General features: G+C 33.9%; 1 protein-coding gene across 1 annotated transcript in view; it reads left to right on the top strand.

The window, feature by feature from the left end:
• Positions 1-27,081, top strand: part of LOC140139138 (CUB and sushi domain-containing protein 3-like) — a 34,158-nt gene that overhangs the window by 3,718 nt on the left and 3,359 nt on the right. The window contains exons 2-17 of the mRNA XM_072160918.1: positions 1,771-2,154; positions 2,955-3,011; positions 3,614-3,970; positions 5,545-5,601; positions 6,622-6,969; positions 7,505-7,561; positions 13,784-14,140; positions 14,667-14,723; positions 16,779-17,135; positions 18,285-18,341; positions 20,164-20,511; positions 20,876-20,932; positions 23,132-23,488; positions 24,418-24,474; positions 24,900-25,250; positions 26,927-26,980. Of these exons, the coding sequence (XP_072017019.1) occupies positions 1,812-2,154; positions 2,955-3,011; positions 3,614-3,970; positions 5,545-5,601; positions 6,622-6,969; positions 7,505-7,561; positions 13,784-14,140; positions 14,667-14,723; positions 16,779-17,135; positions 18,285-18,341; positions 20,164-20,511; positions 20,876-20,932; positions 23,132-23,488; positions 24,418-24,474; positions 24,900-25,250; positions 26,927-26,980 (3,271 nt within the window). The 5' untranslated portion in view covers positions 1,771-1,811. The remainder of the gene's footprint in view (positions 1-1,770; positions 2,155-2,954; positions 3,012-3,613; positions 3,971-5,544; positions 5,602-6,621; positions 6,970-7,504; positions 7,562-13,783; positions 14,141-14,666; positions 14,724-16,778; positions 17,136-18,284; positions 18,342-20,163; positions 20,512-20,875; positions 20,933-23,131; positions 23,489-24,417; positions 24,475-24,899; positions 25,251-26,926; positions 26,981-27,081) is intronic.

The following is a 27,081-nucleotide window of genomic DNA, read 5'->3' as shown; positions in this document are numbered from 1 at the left end:
TTTAAATGTTTTAAAAAAATGTTATTGTAAACTATTTTTACAAACATTTTTGCCAAATATTGTGTCAATACTAAAATAACATTATGTTAAAATGTTTGAACCCAGAAAACACAGAAATGTTCTTAAAATGTTTTTTTCAAAACCTTTTAATAACCATTAAATGTTTTTTAAGGTTACGAAAACGATTTATACTCTTAATATACCCTTTATATAACCCGATATTTAAACGTTTTCTGACAACCTTTTATTATATTTAGCGAATGATGACGAAAACGTTTTGTGTTTGCTGGGGCATTGACCAGTGAACATTCAGTGTGCTTGTAAAGTACAATCCACCTCATTGGTCAAATATTAGTCGCCTCTAGATAGAGTATAGGCCGTCCATACGTCCATACACCATAGGTTCTCGAATGTAAAGATTCAGGCTAATTAAAACTCGATATTGGTTGGTTATGTATATCAATTTATACTTGAGATGCAGGTGTTTTAATCAGTACACGTAAAAGGCAGTATACACAATAAAATACTGTGTGTGGTTGTATTTAGTAGGTAATATGAATGTTTTGCAATCAGTTTGCTGCCCAGGTAAAACGTAGTTTCTACATTTAATTAGCAAAAATATGTGTTGCCTTTTGCCTTGAAGACCAGACTAGACAATTAGTTGCGTGCCGAATTATGCATGACACTGAGAATGAACTTAAACCTACTCCGAGACCAGGGGCGTAAATCCGTTTGTGAAAGTGGGGGGGACACACTGACAGTGGGGGGAAATCAATAAATACAGTAAAAATGTCGCGCTTGCGCGAAGGAGGGGGGGGGGTGTCTCAGAAGTAAGAAACTTTTCCAAAATGAATACCTAATTGAAGCGATTTGATGGCCCATTTTGGCACTATTAGTGTGTAAAATTTTAGTTTAGAAAAGCCAAAATGTTTTGAAATGATGGTCCATGAAGCCTTTCGTGGAAAAGTTTTCCCTATTATTGTAGGCCTATAGGCCTAAATTACATAAATTGGCAAATGTGGAAAGCAGAAGTGAAAATGGCTACTTGTTTACCCACTACGCAGGGTGTCTAATTAGTGTGTAAAATTTTAGTTTAAAAAAGCCAAAAAGCAGGGGGAAACCGGAGATCCCGGAGAAAACCTGCGAGAGCGAGCATGGACCAAGTGCACATGAGTGCTTGGGCCGCGCCGGGGCTTTAACCCAGGACCTCGGTGGTGCAAGGCGAGAGAACAACCGCTGCTCTCCCTAGGGGTTTTGTTATAATAAAATCAATTTAATAATATCTAACTGCAACATTTTCCCTTTGAAATGAGACCAAATATTATTATTTCCATTAAGGTTTGCTAACAAAAATTAACAAAATTACAAATGATATAGTGAAAAAGTGCGATTCTGCATAGACTTTGTACAGTCCCTCCCCCTAATCCTCCTCCCCCTAATCCTCAACCACCCTTGGCACATTTCATTTAAAATGCCATGAAAAAATAATGAAAGATGATTTGAAAACAGCACTTTACATGAGTAATAAAGAATAAATTAGCTTACATTTAAGGCCTTAATAAGCCTTCTGGGTGAAGAAATACTCAGGAGACAATGTTTTGTAATTCATACTGCACGTCAAAATGTAACAAAACCACCTTTTTGGATACCCCAGTATATGGCGCAGGACCTACTACTACTACTACCACTACCACTACCACTACCACTACCACTACTACTTATTTCAATTCTTTATAGCATTAATATTTTGTCATTAATAATTCACCACAGATTGTCCAAACGATGAAACTAAGCTGACTTTAAACGCCTCCATGACTATACAATCACCTGGATACCCGGCATATTATATGATCAACCCTGCGTATAATTATTATTCGAACAACATTCAATGTGAGTGGACTGTAACACCATCAGCGATGAGGAGGGTCCTAGTGGAATTCCTGTTCTTCAAACTTGATCATGGACAGGACATATTGTATGTTGGGACTATCCAAAATCCAAGGGTTCTTACCTATTCTGGTTATCCTGGTTATGAGACGCCTGACGCAACTATAATATCCCCCATTAACGAAAGTTTACAATTTGAATTCTCATCAGACCTTAGCATCACAGACCAAGGATTCTCATTATTAGTAACTGATGTAGAAGATGGAGGTAAGAAACGTATAAAGTGACATGGGATCGATTTATAAAGCATGCTTTTGAATAGGTTTGTGTGAGTTAGAATTCACAACAGACGTCCAAAATAAGTATTATATTATTACTAACTAATGTAGGCTATGGAGGTAAGATAAGCGAATGAAATCAAAACTTGTTTGAAGCAACTATTTATGCAATGATCGACTAGAAAGATACATTTCTTACGGTTAGGATGTACTACTGCATTTTACTGACATGCTGTACCAGAGCTGACATGCGTATCACAGAAGCATTATCATAACGTATTTTAATACACATGCTTACGTGAATTACTATATCTCTGGGCTACCGCAGGAGGGCCACTCAAGTATGATAGTGTACGCATGCGTGTCCCCTAAACGAGTTTTACCCTACCAGCAAATTTAGCCCTTAATATGTTAATTTATTATAGCATTTACCCCTAATGAGTTTTTGGCTAGTAAAAATGCAACAAATGTACCTCTTTTGGACTCATAATTTACCGAAAATTTGAAAAGGTTCCCAAAACAAGTTGTTCAGTTTCAGAAAAGTACCCTTATTCTTGAAAATAAGTGTTTTTAGACCCTAACCCTAGACGTGCGTAACTTGCCTTGCCTAAGAAAAACACCCCTTTTTACTTGTTTTCTTTTTGTCACTCATGCGTACAGACTATTTATGTGAGTGCCCCCCGGGCGGGCTTCAACCCGGTCAACATGGTTAATATAAGAAGCATTTAATCAACAATGTTTCTAGTTTTGACATTTCTATTTAAATACGTATTTATTTTCATTGACTAGAGTATACACTTTGTCAAAATGGTTTGGAGATCATCCGCGAATCGTTCAACTGCTACGGTAAGTGAAGTGCGAAAAACATTGTAACATGCCTGGAATATGAGAATAATTACAATTTTTTTTAACCAAATGGACCTATTAGGAGAAATAAACCTTAGATTTCTATTCATTTAAAAAGATTTATCCTATAACATACGAATAAAATATTAATGACAATGGTAGATGCATGGTTTGACTTCCTTTTTGTTATGCTTTAAATCAAATTTGGTTCAGGGGGTCACTCCCATTGTGGCCTGTACACCATCCGCGATAATCAGCTATTAAAAAGCACCCTAAACAAGGATTTAACCCTTGGCTAAAATGATACCCTAAACAGGTAGCACGCGCCTGTTTTCACACCCTAAACAGGGATTTTATTCCTTGCATCAAATTTCATACCCTAAATTTCATTTCCGCGTATTAACCATTGCAATTTTGCTACCCTTTTTGCAGATTTTTCATGTTTTGACATCCTGAACACGATACGTGCGTATCGTGCCTACCCACGAAAAACTACACTTTTTACGCGTTTTTATTATCGTGGATGGTGAACAGGCCACAATGGGAGTGACACCCCTGGGATTTGGTTATAACCATTACCTATGTCTTCTATTTTCACACAGACTGTCCAAACAAGGCAACTACGTTATCATTAAATGAGTCCATTATCATACAATCACCCGGCTACCCTGCTTATTATCAAAACGACATTCAATGTGAGTGGAGAGTAACACCATCAGCGATGAGGAGGATCCTAGTGCAATTCCTGTTCTTCAAACTTGACGATGGATATGATATTTTGTATGTTGGAACTATCCAAAATCCAAGGGTTCTTACTTATTCTGGTTATCCTGGTTATGACACGTCTGACGTATCTTTCATATCTCCCATAAACGAAAGTTTACAATTTGAATTCACATCAAGCATTATTATCACAGATCGAGGATTCTCAATATTAGTAACTGATGCAGAGGATGGAGGTAAACAACTCATAAAGCGGTTAAATGATTTGTATAATTTGCTTTGAAATCATTTATTTTGAAGGGCTACAAGCGTGTTTTTTTTATCTTTAATAACATTGACCTTATTATAGAGAGTGAGTTGAAATGATCGATCCTGTATTGCATTGTTGGGTACATCGAGCGTGATTGACGAAGCACCTGCCGATTTTTAACAATTTTCAATGGGATTTTTCAAAACTTTCCGATTCGATGTGGGATGCCCCTCCCCACATCGTGCCAATTTGATGCTATTTTGCAAACTAATCGAGGTACTTTATTGTGAGTCATTGTGATTACACAAATAATAGATAACATATAAATCTATCTCTTCCTACACATTTGTTATGATTCGGATGTGTATCCCTGTGTGTGCAAAGTTTGGGTACAGACCATTTGAAAAAGACACCACGAAAAAGAAGGATGTTGAATAGAAAGAAGGCATTTTTTTTTTTGATCTCTGTATAATCTAAGAACAAAATAATTGCATGCGATACCTGAAAGTAATTCCAGTATTCATTCGAAGAGAAAAGGTCATATATATTGGTCGGACAACATCATATCATTGGCAAGCTAATATTATGAGGACAATGAAAAGACTGTTTTTGAGAAAATAAGGCGTTTAAAATTGATATTCCGCAAAAAACAACTTAAGCGATGAATTCCCTCGAACGAGACAGATTTGACCTAGAAAAAAGTAAACGTCATGAAATGAAATGACTGTGCCTGCTTTGCGAGAAAGGACTATAAGCATCCTCAATGCACAGAACGTATACTGTTGTTGTTCACAGAAAAACTCTGAATTAAAGCCATATTTTAACATTTGCTGAGGAGAACCCCTCAAAAATTTTAAATTCTGGTTTTACACGATTGTAATGTACTTTAGTAAACAAAGATACTCTGAAGAAATCACGACTTTAGGTGCTGTAGTTTTGTCAAAATCTTCGATTTTGAATAAAACGATGGGACCGTCGTTTTATTATTACGATGGAAATATTAGTCGAACAAGTATGCGATAACAGATTACGTACACGGCGTCCGCTTCATTTACTTACGTCATCAGCCGCTGCCTTTAAAATTAATTTCGCTTCAAACGGAGGAAAAACACGTACGAGACCGAACTTTACCCACACGATTTCTCTTTTTTCAGGAGAAATACGCATAAAAAATTGCAACGAATTATTCTCTTCGAATAGAGATAAACTTGTTTTTGCAATAGACCTGCCCTTTAACTAGGCATCGTATATCGTAGAGATTTAACTATAGCTGATTATTGAAAATAGCTGCATCCTGTTTTGTAATTGTTCTAGACCATAATAAAAGGTCAAAAGTGCCATCGGAGATACCATAATTGGTATCACAATAATAATTGCACATCAATGAAAGCTCCATGACTATGAAGGCATTAATATGTGTAGTTATCGTAAAAGTAAACTGCCATATTTTCTAATTGAAATCATCTAACATAACATTATAATGCTTAATAAAGAATGTTTTTATGTCTATTTAAATTTTGCAATAAAATATATATCTATATCTTATTCTCTTAAAATTAGATTACAATCTATGTCAAAATGGTTTGGAGATTATCCGCGATTCATTCAACTGCAAAGGTAAGAAAAAGGCAGACATTTATGGAAACTAAAAGAAGCGCTCTATATTTTTGTAAAGACAATCATGATAATTCGGGAAAATTAAAACAAAACTATATATTACTTAGAATGAAAAGATCGAATGGACTTACAGAAGCAGAAATAAATCATTGACAAGTGATCATCCATGGCGACGGCTCTGGAACAACCTCCTAATCAATATTCGCAATGCTACCAATGAAGAAAGATTCAAGTCTCTTCTCAAGACATATTTCAATGAATTGTTGTTGTTTTGTATTGCTTATAAATGTTTTTGTGTTAATCTATTTTCATGGTGCTTTGTAAATTTTGGCAAAGGCGCTATGAAAATAGTTGTAGTTAATGTCCATGTTATATACTAGTTTTAATTTGTTACAGCCTTAAGATCCCTGGTATGAGCGTTTGGTAGTAATTTTGTGAGACATGAGAGCACATCAGACATCGAGTTGCATTCAATAATACGAAGAATGTCCTTCTGACATCAAATAATTTTGATTTTCTGAAATTCGCGATATAATACAAATTATTAAAATTTCATATATAACAGTCCTCGAAGTAAACTTTATAAATTTAATGATATGTTCTTAAAGTGTATGTAGCTGGGATGAAAAGCCGACGATCAATTGAAAATGTTAACGTTTCAAATTAAAGATAATACTTTTTTCCCCAAAAGACCTAATTTGTTGGGTGTTTTTTTTTTTTTTTTTGAGGATCTATATATTCAATACAAAAGGTCAATTTTCCATTGGTCGAAGGCTTATCATCCCAGCTAATTACACTTTAAGTACATATCATTAGATTTATATAGTTTACTTCGAGGGGTATTTAATATCAAAAGATCAATTTTAATAATTTGTCATTAAATGTGTATTACATCTACAAATTTAAAAAATCTAAATTATTTGATATCAGAAGGACATTCTTCGTATTCAGAATGCAATTTGATATTGGCTGATGTGCTCTCATGTCCCACAACATGTTGTCACCTATAATATTACACAGATTGTCCCAACGAAGAAACTCAGTTATCTTTAGACCAGTCAGTCTCCATAGAATCACCTGGTTACCCTGCATATTATACAAACAACCTTCGATGTGAGTGGACAGTAACACCATCAGCGACGAGGAGGGTACTAGTCCAATTCTTGGACTTCAATATTGAAAATGGATATGACAATTTTTATGTTGGAACTATCAACAAACCAAGGGCTCTTACTTATTCTGGTGATGACACGCCTGACGCACGTATTATATCTCCCATCAACGAAAGTTTAGTATTTGAATTCACAACAGACGACGTGGGCACATATCGAGGATTCTCGTTATTAGTTACTGATGTACCAAATGGCGGTAAGTACACATTTAGCGATTATAATGTGATTTATTTATAAAGAGATTGCAATTCAGTATACTTCATTTATACATTATAATATTCATTATAATAGTTGAACATATTTATTATAACGATAAAAAGTGGGGTCAGGTGGGGTATGAAAAGTCGAGTCACAAATTGTACAAATATTTAACACGATAACTAAATGCTTTCAAAAGGCTTATTCTGTGATACCAGCGAAAGTGTAAAAAAAATAAAATTGCGTATAAATTTGCTACAGGTGAAGGATTAGTCATCTTTTGTGGCATATCCCGTCTTTTGATTACTTAGATGTGATGTAATCGACTACGAAAACAAAATACAACAGGACAACATATTTTGATAAGGCTGCTGGTTGCGGAAAAGATCAAAAGACACTATTTTTTCCATTTTTTAAATTTCTAATGAATATATACTTTGGTCGTCCGCCGGTCAATCGCCGGTTCCGAGCAGATCCGGGCAGTTCCGTCCGCCGGTCGAATTTTGATTTCATCTCTTATTTTCCTTGCCTAGAGTATGCCCTTTGCAAAACAGCTTTGGAGATCATCCAGGAATCATTCCGCTGTAACGGTAAGTAAAGGACATTTTACACATTCCTGGCAAATAAGCGCGCCATTATGATTGAATTTATTCATGCACGTTTAAAGATGGCAGAAAATGTAGACGATGTATTATAAACATATACCAAGAAGTAAATATTATTTAATTGAACGTAACCCAATATTTGAAAGTTGCATCAAAATCGTATTCCTTGTATTCAGTATGCATTGAAGGAAATCTGTTCAGCTCTCATTGGATTATTGTTATTGTTCATGCATTTGGAGGATCAAAATATGTGATAAACAATAACATTGATATATTTTAATTTTTTTTTTTTTTTATTTTTTTTTTTCTCCGGCAAATCAAATTTGTTATTCCTTAAACATATTACATATCTTACTCTACCGGGTTTTTAATACAACACAAAACATCAACAATACAAAACAAATAGAAAGAACAATTTATCACAGCACATTTTTCAAATATAATAGTGTATACAAAAATCATCGCATGCATTAATTAAATAGGCCCTCCAAACCTGCCATTTACGTTGATATATTTTGTAATTTAAGTCTTTTAAATAAATAAATCTTTCCAGAATGTGATAATTTTCAATTTCTTTTTGAAGAGGTAAAAAGGAGAGCGACGAATTTTGACATCTTCTTCTATAAATATAAAATTTGGTTAAGATAATAATCAAATTTACAGCATGATTACTCTTTTTATGTCTGTTCCAAAAGAATATGGTTTTGATTTAAGGTAACAGGAATACCAACTTTTTGTAAACACCAGGTTTGTAGCTGAACCCAAATTGGTTTCACCTTTTTACATTCTGTGAAGATGTGCTTAATTGTTTCAGATTCCTCATTACAAAATGTGCACAAATTGTTATTTCTTTGGTTGATTTTATACATGAAGGTATTGGTGGTTAAGATTCTATTTAGAATTCTATACTGAAACCACCGCAATTTTACGTCTATTGTGCATTTAAAAGGTATCAAACACTGCATCTTCCATTCATCATCTTGAAAAGGGAAGCCCAATTTTTCGCTCCAATTTTGTTTTGCTTTTGGACCCTTTATATTCATTAGTTGATTACAAAGTGATTTGCAACCTTTTTTATCCTGAAGGATCAGACTCAAATGAAAAGGAATAAAAGGTTTTGGGACTGGGTACATTGGAATATTTGCCTGGAATATATGCTTAAAATTGCTTTTAATTGCACGAAGTACACCATTATATTCTAAAGGATTCATTTTCAAATCATACCTAGCTTCAATTTCATTCAAGAAAAGAAAACGATTACTATCGGCATGAACCAGGTCCGAAATGAAACAAATTCCCGATGTGCGCCATTTCTTGTAATTAATTTCTTTTCCACCAATTTTGAATAGCTCGTTGTCCCACAAACATGATTTTAAAACGTCATCAAGTTTTTGAGGAGTATGATTCTTTTTATATGGGACCACGATAAAAGAACCTCTTTCCAGAATATATTTTGTATCCTTTTCGCAACTGTACTTAAAGTATGATTTGCTCCTTTTTCCAGATCTGCAATGTTCATGCCGGTAAGCTTATCAAAAAACATCAATCCTTTTTCATCAATATTACCATTTACAATTCGTCTGATCCAAATACTTTTAAGTGCTTCAAAAAACAAATCTACTTTTACCAATCTTAAACCACCATCAGAGTAATCATTTGACAATTGATCTCTACTTATTTTATCTCTCTTACCCCTCCAAATAAAATCATAAAATTCCTTTTGCAGGGCCTTAATAAATTATTTAGATGGATTTGGAATAGAAAGAACAAGGTGGTTAAACTTTGGCATCAAAATAGATTTAACAACAGTTATTCTTCCCAATACAGTTATATTTCTTTTAGACCAGTGTTTTATTAAACCTGTCACCGACTCCATACTTTTTTCGTAGTTAATCTCTGGCATGTCCATTAAATTTGTTGAAAAATCAACACCCAGAACAGAAAATTTACCATTTTTCACCCAATTCATTTTTTTGTTTGTTAGTTTGGGGTTTCGATTTTTACCTCGAAGTGAACCGATGTATTAAAACAACATTGGTTTTGTCTTCATTTTTTTAAAACCAGATAATCTCTCAAACAAATCCAAAGTATTCAATGTTTGTACCAAACTCTCATCGCTTCCATTTAAAATAACTGTGGAATCATCAGCACATTGAGAAATTTTACAATGAATATTTTCGACTTCAATACCAGTAATATAATTATTTTTTCTAATAAGGCAGCCCAAAATCTCCGCACAGATTAAAAGATGTACGGAGATAAAGGGTCACCCTGTCTACAGCTTCGACCCAAATTAAATTGTTTTGAAGCGTTGCCATTTACCAGAACTGAAGATTGACTATTGTTGTAGAAGAGTTTAATCCATTTTTTAAAAGAAGTTCCAAAATTGAGAAAATCTAATGTTTTAAATATAAATTTGTGAGAAACGGAATCAAAAGCCTTTTCAAAATCTATTAAGAGTAACATACCTGGCGTGTCGTGTAACTCGGTATACAGAATTAAATCATAAAGTAACCTTATATTTTCCCCAATATACCGCCCCTTCATAAAGCCTTTTGGTCATCATTTATTAAATTCGGTAGGATATGTTTCAATCTTTCAGCAATACACGAAGAAGCTAATTTATAAGTTATACTTAAGAGACTAATTGGGCGCCAATTTTTTAAAAAACTGTATGCTTTATTTCCTTTTGGAAGGAGTGTAATAATTCCCAATCTCTGTGTCACTGACAGCTCCCCTGATTCATAAGCGTAATTAAGAGAACGTAATAGAAACTCACCTAGATCTTGAAAAAGAACTTCCAAAATTCAGAAGTGAATTCATCGGAACCAGGACTTTTGTTATTTGGCATTTTTTAATAGCAAATAATAGCTCTTGATAAGTCAGACGCCCTCAAGTTTTTGGAACTGATCATCATTTAACAGCGGAAAATCTGATCTAGATAAATGTTGTTCAAGTTCCTCCAAATTTAAATCATTATCTTTAGATGCATATAATGTTGAATAAAACTTCAGAATTTCTTCCATTATTTGTTCTTGATTATTTATATTATCACCGTTTGCGTTTTGTAAGTGGGCAATTGCCTTATTAACATGATTTCTTTTTCTAAGTTCAGAAAATACTTTGACGGTTTTTCTCCGTGTTCTACCCATCTTGCTTTTGATATCATTATAACTCCCTCCATTTTTTCCCTTCTCATTTCTTCTAACTCCAACTTTTTGGTATCAATATTTTCAAGAACAACAGGATCATTTGACCTAGCGAGCTCTTCTTCTAACTTATTTATATCATTTTCTAGTAATTTTTCCTTGCTTTTTTTCCTTTTATTCCTTTCTGAAGCATATTTAATCGTTTCCCCCCTAATTTCCATAAGTAATACTTCCATAAATAATTGATCATTTATAGTCAGCTCAAGTTCACTTGGGGGAATTTGACTTATACTATTTAAGTTATACGGTGAAGCAGCATATTGAATTTTAACTTCCTTAATTTGTTCTTTTACCCTAGCCGAAAACTCGAGATCTCTTAACAGTAAATTGTTAAATTTCCAAAATCCTTTTCCATATTTGATAGATGACATGTCAAGCGAAAGACTAGTTAGAGAGTGATCTGTTCGATATCCAGGTTCAATCTCTGAATTTAAATAATAAGTTGTAAGCTCTTCTGATATAAGAAAAAAGTCCAGTCTGGATTGTTTTAAAGGGGTTGGCTGACGCCAGGTGTATCTACGAATATTTTGATTGTGAAGTCTCCATGGATCTATCAGTCCAAAATGATCTTTCATATCCAAAACTACTTTTCTCGCTTTTGGGTTATTTATTCGAATATAATTTGAGGTATCCAGTTTTGGATCCTGAACCAAATTCAATCTCCACACAAAATGCAGTGTGCATTATTTATTTCTTCTACATGTCTTTTGATTTCATTCTAAAAATCCGGTTTATCTTCATTTGGACCATAAATCGAAAAGAGTGTCACACGAATATCATTAATAGATATATCTACAGCTAACCAATTTCCTTCTTCGTCTGCACGAGTGTTGTGGACTTTATAATCTAATTTATTGCTAAGAAAAATGGCTACTCCTCTTGCATTAGAGGTAAAAGAGCTAAAAAAAGCTTCACCACCCCATTCTGCTTTTACCATACATTCAATATTTTTATCAAAGTGAACGTCTTGCAAACAAACAATTGAAGCGGATTTACTACGTATAAAATGTAAAACATCCCTCCTTTTTTTTTTATCATTTAAACCTCGACAATTCATTGATATAATCTTAACATCATTAACCGTACCCATACTTACTAATTATCAATGGTATTAATATTGTTTGCAGACTACGAATATCATGTAAAACATCCTTCCACTGTTGTTTACCATATAAACCCCGACATTTCATTGACAAAATCTTAACATAATTAACCGTATACCCATAATTACAAATTATCATATTCAAACTCGTATTTAATACTACTTGTACAGTCTTATCTCTAAGCATGCAAAGATATATCATGAAAATTTGACACTTATCAAAACAGAATATGCAAAAATATACACTGTGATAAATAAAACAAAACACACATACACACAAAAACCTGCACTCAATGCACGAGTGCATGAAAGGAAATAAAATAATAATCTGAATTTTTTTTTTCATCCACGACCAGCACAAAATAATTAAAACCAACATGTTTACCCGAAATTGATATTTATCTCCAAAAACAGTTTTCCAGTTTCACTTTAGATAATTTTAAATTTCAATTTATTTTATAGTCTTCAACTTGAAGGTTGCATATTTCATTTACTTTTTGAATCAATATAATTTGTGAACAGAAACATAATAAGCAAGCATATTTCTCAATATTTTCTAGAGGGGAACAAACTTTTTTCCATATCCTTCAAAAACACTTCATCATAGAAAATCAGTCTGCGACTTCTTGAAATGAAAGATATGTGTAGCACAGATACAGAAATATCAGTATTTTTATAGGCCTACTCAGAAAGTGGCTTAAATCTGATACTGATATATTTTTTAATGATGTGAATATAATGACATTGATTTATAGTACATTCTTTGACCATCTCATAATTCAAGAAACAAGAATAATAATCAAATGAGAGCCGAAAACAATAGACAATAGGATTTCGCTACAAGTTTCAAATCTTGGGTTACTTTGATTTCAATGTACGCTGCGACACCAATCTTGGCACCATTGTAACTAAATGAAAAACGAAGTTTTGCTTCGACTCCAAATCCCAAAATATCCCAAACATCCAACCCCGTCAGGGTCGGTGCATCCCTCAGGATGACTCACGCTACGCCACAGAGCTCAGCCATAATATAAGATCGTTAACATTATGAACGATTGGAATTGCGAAAGGGCTCATTGAAAACTTGTCGAAGGGTTTCAATGGTCAGTTGTTGCAACCCACTAGTTATGTCAAATGGAAATGTCTGGACTGATCGACTAACGTTTGATATATCTTCTACTTATTTGAATTTGATATTATAATAGAAGACAGAGATAAAAAGACTAGTTTGCGTCTGACGTCACTGTCAATCAAATTTCCTACGATCAAGTTTCCTACACCGGGAATTAACGCTTGAAATACGAAATTAATAAAAAGCCTTTTAGGTTATCTATAAACCCTTTTCAAGAGATGGCGCTATTACGAACACGGAGTACGATCCAGGTGCACAGCGACAAGATTTACTTGATTTTCCGTTAACTCAATAACCAGGCATGCAATTATTGTCAGGTATTACAACTTACCGTTATATCATATGTCAACTTTGAAAAACAGTCCTTAAGAATTAAATATGCAAACCTATATTCTGAATAAAATAATTCTGCTCCAACAACACCCCACACGCACATACAAAATGATTTCCTAACAATAGTAACGAAATTGTAACCTGATCTTCACTCGTTTTGATTTGAAACCAATCCTCTTATATCCCATGCAGTACGATTTTACACCTCCCTCACTGTAATGGATTTGCTTTACATTTCCTAATCTTTCTTTGCTTACTATATTAATGTTATATTATTGTTTTAAAGAAGAAAGTTGTATCCAAACGGTCACATTTCAGCACATCACATTTAAGCTCCCATTGGGCACCCATTCCTTGTTTAAAGGATTTTTTTAAATTTATTTATATCTTCAATTATACCATATTACGTTGTCACCTATCATTTCTTACAGATTGTCCGAACGAGGAAACTCAGTTGTCTACAAACTCCACTGTTACCATACAATCACCAAGTTACCCTGCCTATTATCAGAACAATATTCTATGTAAGTGGACAATAACACCGACACTCACGCGGCGGGTCCAAGTACAATTCACTGACTTCAAACTTGAAAATGGATATGACTTTCTGTATATTAGAACTATCAACGAATCAAAAGCTCTTTCTTATACTGGTCGACTTGGTTTTGAAATGATTGTCGCACGTATTATATCCCCCATTAGCGAAAGTTTGCTGTTTGAATTCACAAGTGACGGTTACGGCAAAAGACAAGGGTTCTCTTTACTTGTAACTGATGTTGAGGATAAAGGTAAGAAAGAAGTATGAAGAATATGAAGCAAATAATAAAATCTAACAGTACTGGTGTTATGAAAAAAGCCACCCAGACCCCAAGCAAAAACTTGTAGGCAAAGGACAACAATGCCCGTTAACGATCCTGTGTAGAGGCTACAGTGGATTAGGAGGGGGGGAGGATCAGTGTCGTACGTAGCAAGCGGGCCTTTTAAGATCAGATACAATAATCATACAAAATCTCTCAGAAATGAGAGATACAACAAAGAGACTGAGTTATCTAAATTCACATGGTATGGGGCTAAAAAGAAAAAAAAATCCACAAATTATTCCAAAGGGGTCTAGCATCATGAAAAGTGATGCAGGTCAATCTTTATTATTATTATTATTATTATTATTATTATTATTATTATTATTATTATTGTTATTGTTATCGTTATTGTTATTGTTATTGTTATTGTTATTGTTATTATTGTTATTATTATTGTTATTATTATTGTTATTATTATTGTTATTATAACATATGTATTCATTTTCTTTGATAGCTTACCCCTTATGTGAAAATGGTCTGGAGATATTTCAGGAATCATTCAACTGCTACGGTAAGAGTATACACATACCTGCAAATAAAGAAAGCACTCTCTTTATTTAACGAAAATGATTAGAAATCACGACCTATTTCATACCTTCCAATCCAGATCGAATAGACTGAACGGAGCAGAAAAAATATAAAAAGATCCAATGTTTTCTGTTTTGAAATTTCTAATAAAATGTGCATTTATTTCATTAACTAAAATATGCCATTTGAAAAAGTCACCTTTAGATCATCCAGCAATCATACCAGTTTGCGAATACAGACAGCGCGTGTGAATGTTTGTGCGTTTGGCATGTTCTCCTCATCTCAGCACAGCTTTCACTATAATTGAAGACCGAATTAAATAGACTAGTTTGTGTCTGACGACAGGGCAAAGAAGCGACGAGATTGGTTGCTGACCTGCGCAGTACAGCATTTTCGGTCTCGTTGACAGGACGTCATACGCAAACTAGTCTTTTTAATTCGGTCTTCAATTATATACATATCGCATCACCTTATTCCAAGGCAGCTGTGTACTCTCAGTGGTATTACTATTAATTGTTTTAACCAGAATTGACCATTTATAGGACCAATGATTAATTATTTGAATATTACGATAGATGAAAACAGCTGGTAGAAAAAAAAATTATATTAATAATAAGAAACACTCAGGAACATGAAAAAACGAGTGTCTTCCCTGGAGTCCATTTTTGAATGATTTTTTTTGAATGTGTACACTCTAAATTAGAAAGACTTATAATTTAAATCTTAGTTGAGAATTGTAAATGTTTAAGTCTGATATTTAAATCCCCATAAAGATTTATATTATTTTGAAATAAATCCCAGATATGCTTAAAAGTAAATCTTTTAAGATTTACTTTTATAGTATCATAAATGAGTTTATAGTATCATAAATTCTGATCATTATAAATGAGTTTATAGTATCATAAATTCTGGTCATTTAAAAATGACTTGAATATCAAATTTAATGCACTTGCAGTTTTAATCTTTCACGGATTTGAAATTTTAAGTCTACGGATAGTCTTATTTTTTAATCAAAAGGTAAAATAAGTCTTCGAAATTAAGAGAGTAAATATTTGAAGTATTATCATTTGGTCTTTGTAGATTTAAACTTTAAATCTGAAAGTTTTATTTTTTAAATCCCTGTGGGACTGAAATTTATAAAACTTTTGAAATTTGTAAAGACTTATTTTAATCCTATATGGATTGGTCCCTAACTACAGTCTCTGAAAGTTTTGAAAGTAAGTCTTTGGATTTGCCGAGATAAAATCTCATTATTTCGTCAGTTACAATTTAAAAAAATTAAGTTGTGACACTTGCGTATAGCTGTTCTGCAGCATGAACGTTTGTGACGTGTCATGTCAAAAGGATACAATTTTGGGCAGGTTATTAATTTTGAGGTTTTTACATATCTTAAATATCGAGATATTTTGCTGCACAACGCCGTTTTTTCCCCAATGAAATCGGACATTCCTAAGGGAAGATATTGAGTTCGGAAGTTATAGTATCATAAAATTGGAAATTGAGGCATCGGACTTTAAATGTAAAAATATTATTAACAATGTTAATAAATGTAAAAATATTATTAACAATGTTAAGAGTAGTAATTAACCTGAAAAATGTCTCAAAAATTCGGTCTGAAACTATCGGACAATATTTTTAACATTAATAACATCACAATTTCGCAACAAATCCAAATTGGGAAAAAATCACCCACCGGCACGATCCTGCCCAAAAGTGTCTCCTTTTGACATGACACGTCACATTTAGAGATTTTCTATGATTACAAAATATATTTAAGAAAGTGCAACCATTAACAAACTCATAAAAAACATTTAGATTGGAAGTAAATATGCAATATAAAAGTCTACTTGTCAAACATTTGCAACAAAATGAAGCAATGTCTTTTCTCAGGGAAGAAATTTTGTGAATCTTGTGCTCAGTTGATCAGCCCACTAGCTATGTGAGTTGGCAATTCCTGAAATTCGATTAATGTTGGGTTTTCCTTCTACTTATTTGAATTTATTTTAAGCATGATATTTTTATCGATAAATTCATGCAGATTGTCCAAAGGAGGAAACTCAGTTGTCTTTTAACAGCTCCGTTACCATACAATCACCTGGCTACCCTGCCATTTATCGTAACAACTTTAGATGTGAGTGGACAGTAACACCATCAGCGATGAGGAGGGTCCTAGTGGAATTCCTGTTCATCGAACTTCAACATGGACATGACATTTTGTATGTTGGAACTATCAACAATGCAATGTTTCTTGTTTATTCTGGTTTTCTTGGTTATGATACGTCTGACGCAACTGTCCTTTCATCCATTAACGAAAGTTTACAATTTGAATTCATATCAGATGACAGTATGACATATAAAGGATTCTCATTATTAGTAACTGATGTAGAAGACGGAGGTAAGAAACCCATAAAGCGATTAATTGGTTCGTAAAGTTTCCTTTGAAATAATGGAGAGTTTGTGAAATGCGGTTCATAAGCAAAAACTTCAACGTCTGAAGGATTATAGAGAATTATGTATTCAAAACTACTCTTTTCCAATAAAGCCTCTAGAAGTCGAAGTGAACGCGAAAATCTATACTGAGCCGTAAATTATGAACAAAAATGCGTCACTTTCAACATAGACTATAAAATTGCCTCTTATGTTTTATCTAGTTAAAAGACCAATCATTGGAGATCAAATTTGATTTGGGTAAACTAAATAACACGTTATTTGTTGTTGAAAATTACTGATTGAATAATTTTCTTGGTATAACTTTGATATTGGTATATACCTTTGTGTGTGCTAATGACGTACACAAATTCAGTTTGCTAAATGAAGTGTTTTAATAACTTCAACGGTAAGGAGAATATGTTCCCGTATAAAGGGTCTCTTTTTAATGGAGCGAGTATATAGCCCTTTAAAGATGACATTCCCATATCAAAATGAAATTTTGGAATTCATAATTTCATGGTATTTGACTGTGGGACTAAGCGGACTTTCAAATTTTTGAAAGTACTTATTTTAAAAGAGGTTTATTTAATTAATAAATAACAGTTGAATTATGATAATCCCTATTTAATCCTGTATAAAGTAGGAAACTAATTGGCCCATTACTCAGAATAGCAATTTGGACCATAGACCATAGAATGTGTAACAAAATGCCATTGGAGACACAATAATTGCACAGCAAATTATAGATCCGTGACTATGTGACTATGGCATAAACATTTCGTAGTTACATTAAAATTATCATATCTTCTGATTGTAATCAGACTTCACAATTGCATCTCAACAACAGGTGAAATTTGCTATGTATGGTGTATCAAGATGGCAGAACAAAATAGTTAAGTTAGGTACATGTCATTTCAACCCACCTTTAATTACTAGAGAGACATCAATGTTACAGTTAATCAGGATTTTACGTATTGAGCTGATACTTACTGATAAATATAAAGATGTGAACGACATTTAACATAACATACATTATAATGCTCAATAAAGAATGTTTCATGTCTATTGAAATTTATAATAAAATATGTATCTCTGTTTTATTCTCTTTAACTAGATTATGATCTGTGTGAAAACGGTTTGGAGATTATCAGCGAATCATTCAACTGCTATGGTAAGAGAAGGACACTATACACATTCATGGAAACTTTAACACACATTCATTAAAATCAAGCTACAAAGTATTTTAATCTTTCGTACACCCCCAAAGAGTATATGTAAACAGTAGCAGCAAAAGCAACATCACAACTAAAGATGATGTATTTGGCCTATCTAGAAGTAGCTCGTCTTCCTTCATTTAGCAATGGCACCCAAATTAGCCGCAAAAGGATTCCAGAACTTTGAACGTAACTGGGAATTCAAACACTCCACTTCATCGCCAACACACCCAAAGTCCAATGGACTGGCAGAAAGTTCGCAGAAGTGTACAGAAGCACACCAGTGAATTGTAGTAACATCTCACAGAGATGCTAATGAATAGCCAAATCATGAAGCCAAGTTTGTTGAGCCCAGAAGCAGTAAACACATAGTATGTCAAGCAGTGCAGAACAAAAAGAAAAAAAGAAAAAAGATAAGGGTGCACATAATCTACAATAGTTGAAAGTTGTGGATCCAGTGTCTTCAACATCCCAGAGACAATATACCGTAAAACTACAAGCATATAATGCTTATAAATGACAGATCCAAGCATTTCCGAACACGTATTTTTGTAAGACCAATCTTTTGTATTGGCATATTTACGCCAGTTTCGTATGAACTTAGCTTTCATCAAAAACACTTCATATGCTTGTAGACAAGGTTTTACGGTATGGTCACAGGAAGGTGTAATTGCCAAAACGTTGTACCATGTTATATCCTACCCTGAATTTTTCGGAACTAGAGATAGATGCCGTTGGTGGCGTCTAGCCAGATGAAGGGGGCTATACCCGGCTACATGTACAGGTATAGACCCGTGACCTTACGCAGACGTCACGGGTCTATTAGATCGGTCGATTAAATGCACGTTTTTGGCCCAGATCTATGCTGTTTCGTATATTTATCAGCGTTTCCAACCCTTTTGAAACCATTCTAAGGCATTCCATGCGCTACAATATCAAAATTGTGGCTATACATAATATCTCGAGCATTTCAGAGCATTACCTGGTTTTTCCATATGAAAGTAATTAAGGTGTTCCATCAAATCTTTCGTCGTGTGCTGCCACCTAGCGGTGGTTCCGGGAACGTTGCGTCTAGTAAAGCTTATGACAACACAGAGAGTTAGTACACCACCTGACAATAATGAGCATAATTATACAGGCACATCTAAAAGGCAGTGAGATCAATCAGCTACAAGAGAACAATCTGTAACAAATCAGTAGGCAGAAGAAATCAGCCAGCAATATCAGAAGACATGACAACTGTCATTTTAACCCAGTTATTTTTAAGGCAAATTAAACAAATGGGCTCTTTCATTGCTTTATGCTAAGATCAGTTTTCATGCCTGATTACATGTATTATGATGAAACATATTGCGACAGTATAACATGTGGAAAATACCTTTTCTGGTTGTTTTTTATATAAAAATGAAAAATGTAAAATTCATGTATGTGATTCATAGATAAACCATGATAATGTTTGGGTTTTGCTTCATATCAAAATGTAAAATACTATAGTTGATAACTTAACTCATTGTGAATTAAAAAAATCACGTGATAAAAGGTCAAGTTAGGCAGGGTTCAATGGGTTTTGACATGATTGCCCTGCCCCCCACCTGAAAAAAGCATACCCGTAACAATTTTGCAAAATGTTTGAGGGACAAACTTTTTATTTATTTTGCCTAACATGATTGTACATGAAGGATAAACAACTGCGTCAACTAATCTTTGATTTTCCGTTTCCTTATATATTTTCCGTTTCCATTATAACCATAACATCTGTTCTACTATAATTTCACACAGATTGTCCCAATGAAGAAACTCGGTTATCTTTAAACGACTCAATTATCATAAATTCGCCTGGTTACCCTGCACATTATAGGAACAACATTCGCTGTGAGTGGACAGTAACACCATCACCGATGAGTAGGGTCCTAGTGCATGTCTTGGTCTTCAAACTTAAAACTATACATGACATTTTGCATGTTGGAACTACCAGCAATCGACGGACACTCACTTATAATGGCGATGACACATCTGACTCACGTTTCATATCCCCCATTAACGAAAGTTTAGTATTTGAATTCACAACAGACAGTGGTAGAACAGATGAAGGATTCTCGTTGTTAGTGACTGATGTAGCTGATGGAGGTAAGAAGTGATTAAAATGCGTAAGGAATATCTTGGCTTGCCTACTCATTTTACTATAGTAGAGTACCAATTTACCTCTTCAAAATCCCCATCCCAGGATTCCAACAAGTCGAATCCAGTCGAAACTCTGTACAATTTAATTTGTGCGAGAGTTAGCAACTCTGTACAACCTAATTTGTGCGAGAGTTAACATTTTAAGGTATTTGGTGAATGACCGGAAGTGACCACAAATTGGATGATAACTTAATTGAGGCAACTAAGCTATTGCAATAAGGCAGGGTGTGGAAAAGAAAAAAAAAAAGATTTGTTTTGAAATATGTTTTCTGCTTTTTAAATTTCTAATGTATTTATTTTCTTTGACTAGATTATGCCCGTTGCAAAACTGTTCTGGAGATCATTCAGGAATCATCCCACTGCTACGGTAAGTAAATGTATTTGTGCACATTCCTGGCAAATATATTAAGGCACAAAGGCGTATTTCCACTACATGTAACTGCTCTGAGAATGAGAGCATTATGAATTGAGTTCAGTCATACGTATCCCATATACCTTGTTATAGGTCGCAACGACCCAATGAAAAACACCTTTTAAACAAGATCACTTCAAAACAAAACTCACTGTTTGTATAAATCTTTAAACGAACACCCGGCAATCAGAACAGTATGCCTGATATGTTTGAAAAACAATTATCAAGCACGAATCACATGCCAGTTCCAGGTGAGCGAAAAATAGTGTAGTGTTGAAGTTAAAACTTTAATTCACGAATCACATGGTTTTATTTAAAAGAAACTCATATTGACCTCAAAAACGAATAAAAATACCCGGCTCTCAACACGCGATATTCAAAATTCCCGCGCCGAAATTGCCTGTATGCACAGGATTTTCAGGATTTTGCTTATTAAAAATAACGGTTATAACAAATGTGAAATGCAAACCTCCAAAATCCACAATCATGGATTTATGAATTAGTACCAATTATAGAAACGTCATAAATGGCTACTTTACTGTTATCCAGTGCATACTGGTAAACAGTAATAAAATAAACCCATGTTAGTTGTGTTATTTATTCTAAGCATGTAGGGGGCCACCTTTAAGCAAGACAGATGCGAAGTAAATCTAGAAAGGCCGAAAATATCAGCACTTTGCAATTCCAGGATTTGCAATTCCGTAGCGGGCGCCCCAAAACTAATATGGGAACAAGGTGGTATGCGCCATGCATTCTCCAAATTCAGTAAATTTCCATCGTCAACCGTGTAATTGAATGGATTTATTTTGAAATTTTAAAACGCTTGTAATATCACAAACAAACAGGCCTATGTTAATAAATAATATAAATACAAGCTAAAACCGTTGGGGTTCGATAATGAACCCCACAAAACTAACCGAGTATATGGAAAATGCCATACGGCCGAGCGGTTTTGCCAGCTCTCTCCGACCATCATGCCACTCGCCGCCTGATGGGAACATTGAATTCAATTGGAGCAACTATGGTAAAACTTGCACGAAGTAAAAGAGCCTCGTCTAATGACTTTATAATGGCAAATAACTATATATTAATATTATATGTGACCCATTCGGACAAAACCAGGAACAAATCGCAATTTTAAAAATGCAAGCACTAGACAATAAGCTTTCAAATGATACCAAAATTATATACATAACATCAATAATTTTAAGATATGGATAATTTTGTAAATGATACCTTTATATTGTTTGCCAAAGTGTTATTCTGAGTAATGGGCTAATTAGTGTCCTTCCTTACACAGAATTGAAAAGTGATTATCCTAGTTCAATTGTTAACTATTGATTAAATAAACCTCGTTTTAATAAGTACTTTCAAGGATTTGGAAGTCCACTTAGTCCCACAGTCAAATACCATGAAATTATTACTCCAAAATTTGATTTTTTGGGGGGGAATGTCATCTTTAAAGGCATATAACTCAAAAACATGCATGTCGACTTATTCCGGGTTTTGTTGGAGCTGGTCATATGCAACAAAAGTATTTTTCCACAAAATAGTAAAGGAGGAAATAGTGTATGTGCAGTTTGTAATGAAATGGACTACATTAAACATTATTTCTTATTGTTGCACTTTACGAAAAGATCTGCCTGGAACGAAGTTGGGAAAATGATTTTGCAACAATAATGTTAAAATTAAAATTAAATCATACAAACGAAGGTTCTCTTTGGGTAGGAAAATGTTTATCAATGAAATGATAAATTTATACATGTGAAAGAAAACCGCATATCGCACTAGGACATTTATGTAAAAACATCGTAACCATGACATGCTTAGGCAGCTAATACAGAGAGAAAAACTACGACTGTGGTTTTTTTTTGCATTTAAAAGGTCAACATACTTTCCTCTTTTACTAATGCGGTAATAGATTGTCGAATTTCAATGATTTTGATGTATGATGTTTAGTTATGTTTTCGAATTCTAAAGTGACCACCAAAAATGCATACAATTTTATAACCTGGTTGTAGTAAATATTTCGTGAATCATGAGCCCCCATCGTAACCCCTTAGTCTCAGAATGTTCCACTAGTTTAAATATTAACACATGCTATTTTCTTTGGTGTAACCATGATAATATGTTTTTATCGATACATTCACACAGCCTGTCCAAACGAGGAAAATCAGTTGTCTTTTAACAGCTCCGTTACCATACAATCACCCGGCTACCCTGCTGATTATCATAACAACATGATGTGTATGTGGACAGTAACACCATCAGCATTGAGAAGGGTCCTAGTGCAATTCCTGTTCTTCAAACTTGAACCTGTAAACGACATTTTGTATGTTGGAGCTATCCACAATCCAAGGGTTCTTATATATTCTGGTTATCCTGGTAGAGGGACGTCTGACGCACATATCATATCTCACATTAACGAAAGTTTAATATTTGAATTTACATCAGACGACATACTGACATATCAAGGATTCTCATTATTAGTAACTGATGCAGAAGATGGAGGTAAGAAACTCATTATGATATTAATTGATTTGTAATGTTTGCTTTGAAATTATTTATTTTGAAGGGTTACAAGCGGGTTTTTTATATTTTCAACTAACCTTGAACTTACTATACCGTCATGTTTCGCCTGATGGCGCTATGGGCACCCTTTATACCAGTGGAATTTTAGGCACAACCTAAAAGAGCTTAAAAGTACCCTCCCGTAAAATTCTCACTAGCAAATGAGGCCACGAAACCGGATGTCAGAGCAGGGAGCTCTCTAATTGCACAGGGAATTTATCTAAAGGAAACGGAGCCATTAGACGAATATTTAAGCACTAGACAATAAGCTTTAAAATGATACCAAATGTATAGAAATAGCATCGATACTTTTCAAGATATGGATAATTTTGTAAATGATACCTTGATTTGTTGTGACCAATTGCTATTATGAGTAATAGGCCAATTAGTTTCCTGCCTTGATTGAATAGGCATTACCATAGTTCAACTGTTATTTATTTATTAAATAAACCTCTTTTAATAAGTAATTTCAAGAATGTGAAAGTCCACTAAGTCCCAGAGTCAAATACCATGAAATTAAGAATTCCAAAATTCCAGTTCTTTTATGGGAATGTCATGTTTACAGCCCTATAACTTAAAAACATGACTGGCGACTTGCTGCGGGTTATATTGGAGCTGGTCACATTTGCTATTTGAGATGTATCAAGATGGTAGAAAAAATAGTCAATTAGGTGCAGATCATTTCAGCCCACCTTCTATTATCAGCAATCAAAAGAGACATCAGTGTTATAGAATCAGAGTTTTTCTTATTATTTACTGATCAGGTGAATGACGTTTAACATAACATACATTATAATGCTTAATAAAGAATTTTTTATGTCTATTGAAATTTATGAAATATGTATTTATATCTTATTCTCTTTAACTAGATTATGATCTGTGCCAAAATGGTTTGGAGATTATCAGCGAATCATTCAACTGCTATGGTAAGAGAAGCGCGCTATACACATTCATGAAAACTAAATAAATCATGAAAAATCCATTACGAGTCAGACGATATCTAACCCTTACTACCGTAAAGATTCGCCTAATGGCGCACTTGAGGTAAATTTCATGTGCAAATATAGATCTCCCTACTCGGAAATCCCAACAGGAATTAAGGTTATAATGTAAAATGAACCATTTCTTGGTCATTTTACACTAATGAAAAACACCTGTTTTGGGTACTGTGTTTGTTAGCTTCTCAGGTGGATATTTTGAATGGCTTTCGCAATTAATAAACTGGTATATTCTAAAATCAGAATTGTTCAGTATTGAAGTGAGCCATTATTATTATGCCGTTATAATATGTTGCATTCAATAATATATATAAGCCTACGCATACTTTACTCTTACTGTCACTTTTACACAGATTGTCCAAATGAGGAAACAAAGTTGTCTTTAAACACCAGCTCCGTTATTATACAATCACCTGGATATCCGGCATATTATCAGAACAACATTCGGTGTGAGTGGACGGTAACACCAATACCGATGAGGAGGGTCTTAGTGCGATTCCTGGACTTCCAACTCTTCTATGGAGATGATGTTTTATATGTTGGAAGTATTAATAATCCAAAGGCTCTTCGTTATGATGGTTATGAAACGCCTGGTACACGTATCATTTCACCCATTAGCACAGCTTTACTATTTGAATTCACATCAGATGGTTTTGGCATAGATCGAGGATTCACATTGTTAGTAACTGATGCAGAAGACGGAGGTAAAAAAGCGCTGTATTAAAAAATGAGTTAAGAAACGCTTAAAGTGATTAGAATGAGATTCAATATAAAATTAGCACTGAAGGTGTTTATTTAGAAGGCCTTTGTCAGTTAACTTAATACTACAGGATGTCCCTGAAAAAACGGTATCCTCTTTTCGGAAGCTGAAATTTTTGAGTATTTTAACGCATATGCATTTTGACAATTGACCGCCTCGTTTAAAAAAAATCTTTACGAAACTACCTAATTTTCAGCCCGTTCCACTGAATCAAATATCTATCAATTACATAGACATGATGTGCAATGATTTGGACTCCGAATATAGATCATCGATTGATATTTGAATCCTTGGAAAGGTTGGAAATGAGAGAGATAAGTAAAATTCTTATATTTCACGAACGGTGTGGTCATGGTCAATTGTCAAATTCAAAAAGTATGTGTTAGCTGATTTATTCCTCAACCACACCAGTTATTTAGGTATGTTTAGTTGTGGGGTTAAAATACCCAAACAATTAAGTTTCCGACGATACAGTTCTTTCAGGGACACCCTGTACTATCAGCAGTAATCTAACAAGGTATATATAAATACTTTTTGCTTGAAAAATATATTCTTTATGTTTCTTTTATCAGAGTATACCATTTGCCAAAGTGGTCAGAATATAAACTGAGCTCAAAAAGAAACTTATAATTTTTTACGAGTTGTGAATCACAGGGTCATATTTTAAAATACTGTCAATCAAAATGAACCAAAGTTACACACAGGATTACCTTAATACTCTAGTCAAAACACATGTCAGTAACCAAACAGTTGTCCAACTGACACAACAGCAAGTGGCACTGTCATGGGACAGCTTCCTGGACTTCCTTCACTTTCACAGCCCAACATTTGGCACCCAGGACAAAAAATCTGTGAGAATGCACACAAGATCCTTGCACAGATGATAAAACGGTGCTGCTTTCTGCTTTTCATACACTTTTTCATGAAACAGGGCTGGGCTGTGAATGTGGTTCAGGAAGCTGTCACATGTCATGTGCATTTTGCTGTTGTGTCAGTTGGATAACTGCTTGGTTATTGACATGTGTTAAGAGTAGAGTATCTGTGTGTAATTTGGTTGAATTTGATGGACAGGATTTCAAGATATGACCTTGCGAAAAATTATAAGTTTCTTTTTGAGCTCAGTTTATATTAGTGTGACAGAACCAGGATTCTTCGTAAAATTATAATAATATTATACCCAGCAAACACACAACGTTTTATAGAAAAGGTTTAAATGCCGGGTTATATAAAGGGTATAATAATGTTTTAATAACATTCAGAAAAGAGTATTGAGAAACTGATGCAAAACATTCTAACAGAATGGTACTTAACTGTTGAAAAGATGTTTTGCAAACATGTCCACAATATTTTATAATTTAACGTATTTATGATCGTTATATAACCCGACAATAAAATGTTATTAAAACAAATGTTTTTAAAACATTTCAAATAAACGTTTGAAGAACATGTTTGTGTTTCTAAGTTGTAGTATTAAGGTATTTTAATTTGTAAGCGCTCTGAGCCTTATGGAAATGGCGCAAATGCTATATGTATTGTATTGTATTGTATTGTATTTCTGGTAGTGACCTGTTTTTGCTTTTTGAAATGTCTAATGTTTTTTTTATCTATTTTTTTTACTAGATTATGTTCTTTGCAAAAATAGCTATGACAACATCACGTGCTACGAGAGTTTTGGTAAGTGTAAGGCAATATAACACAAGCCACAAAAATAGTAAATCCATCTATTTTTTTTCTAAGAATTCAGCAAAAAAAAAAGACACCAAAAATATCAACAA

This window comes from Amphiura filiformis, chromosome 18 (genome assembly GCF_039555335.1).
Source record: "Amphiura filiformis chromosome 18, Afil_fr2py, whole genome shotgun sequence".
Lineage (NCBI taxonomy): Eukaryota > Metazoa > Echinodermata > Ophiuroidea > Amphilepidida > Amphiuridae > Amphiura > Amphiura filiformis.
Note: the sequence above shows the minus strand (reverse complement) of the source record. Positions and strands in the feature narration are given on the sequence as shown.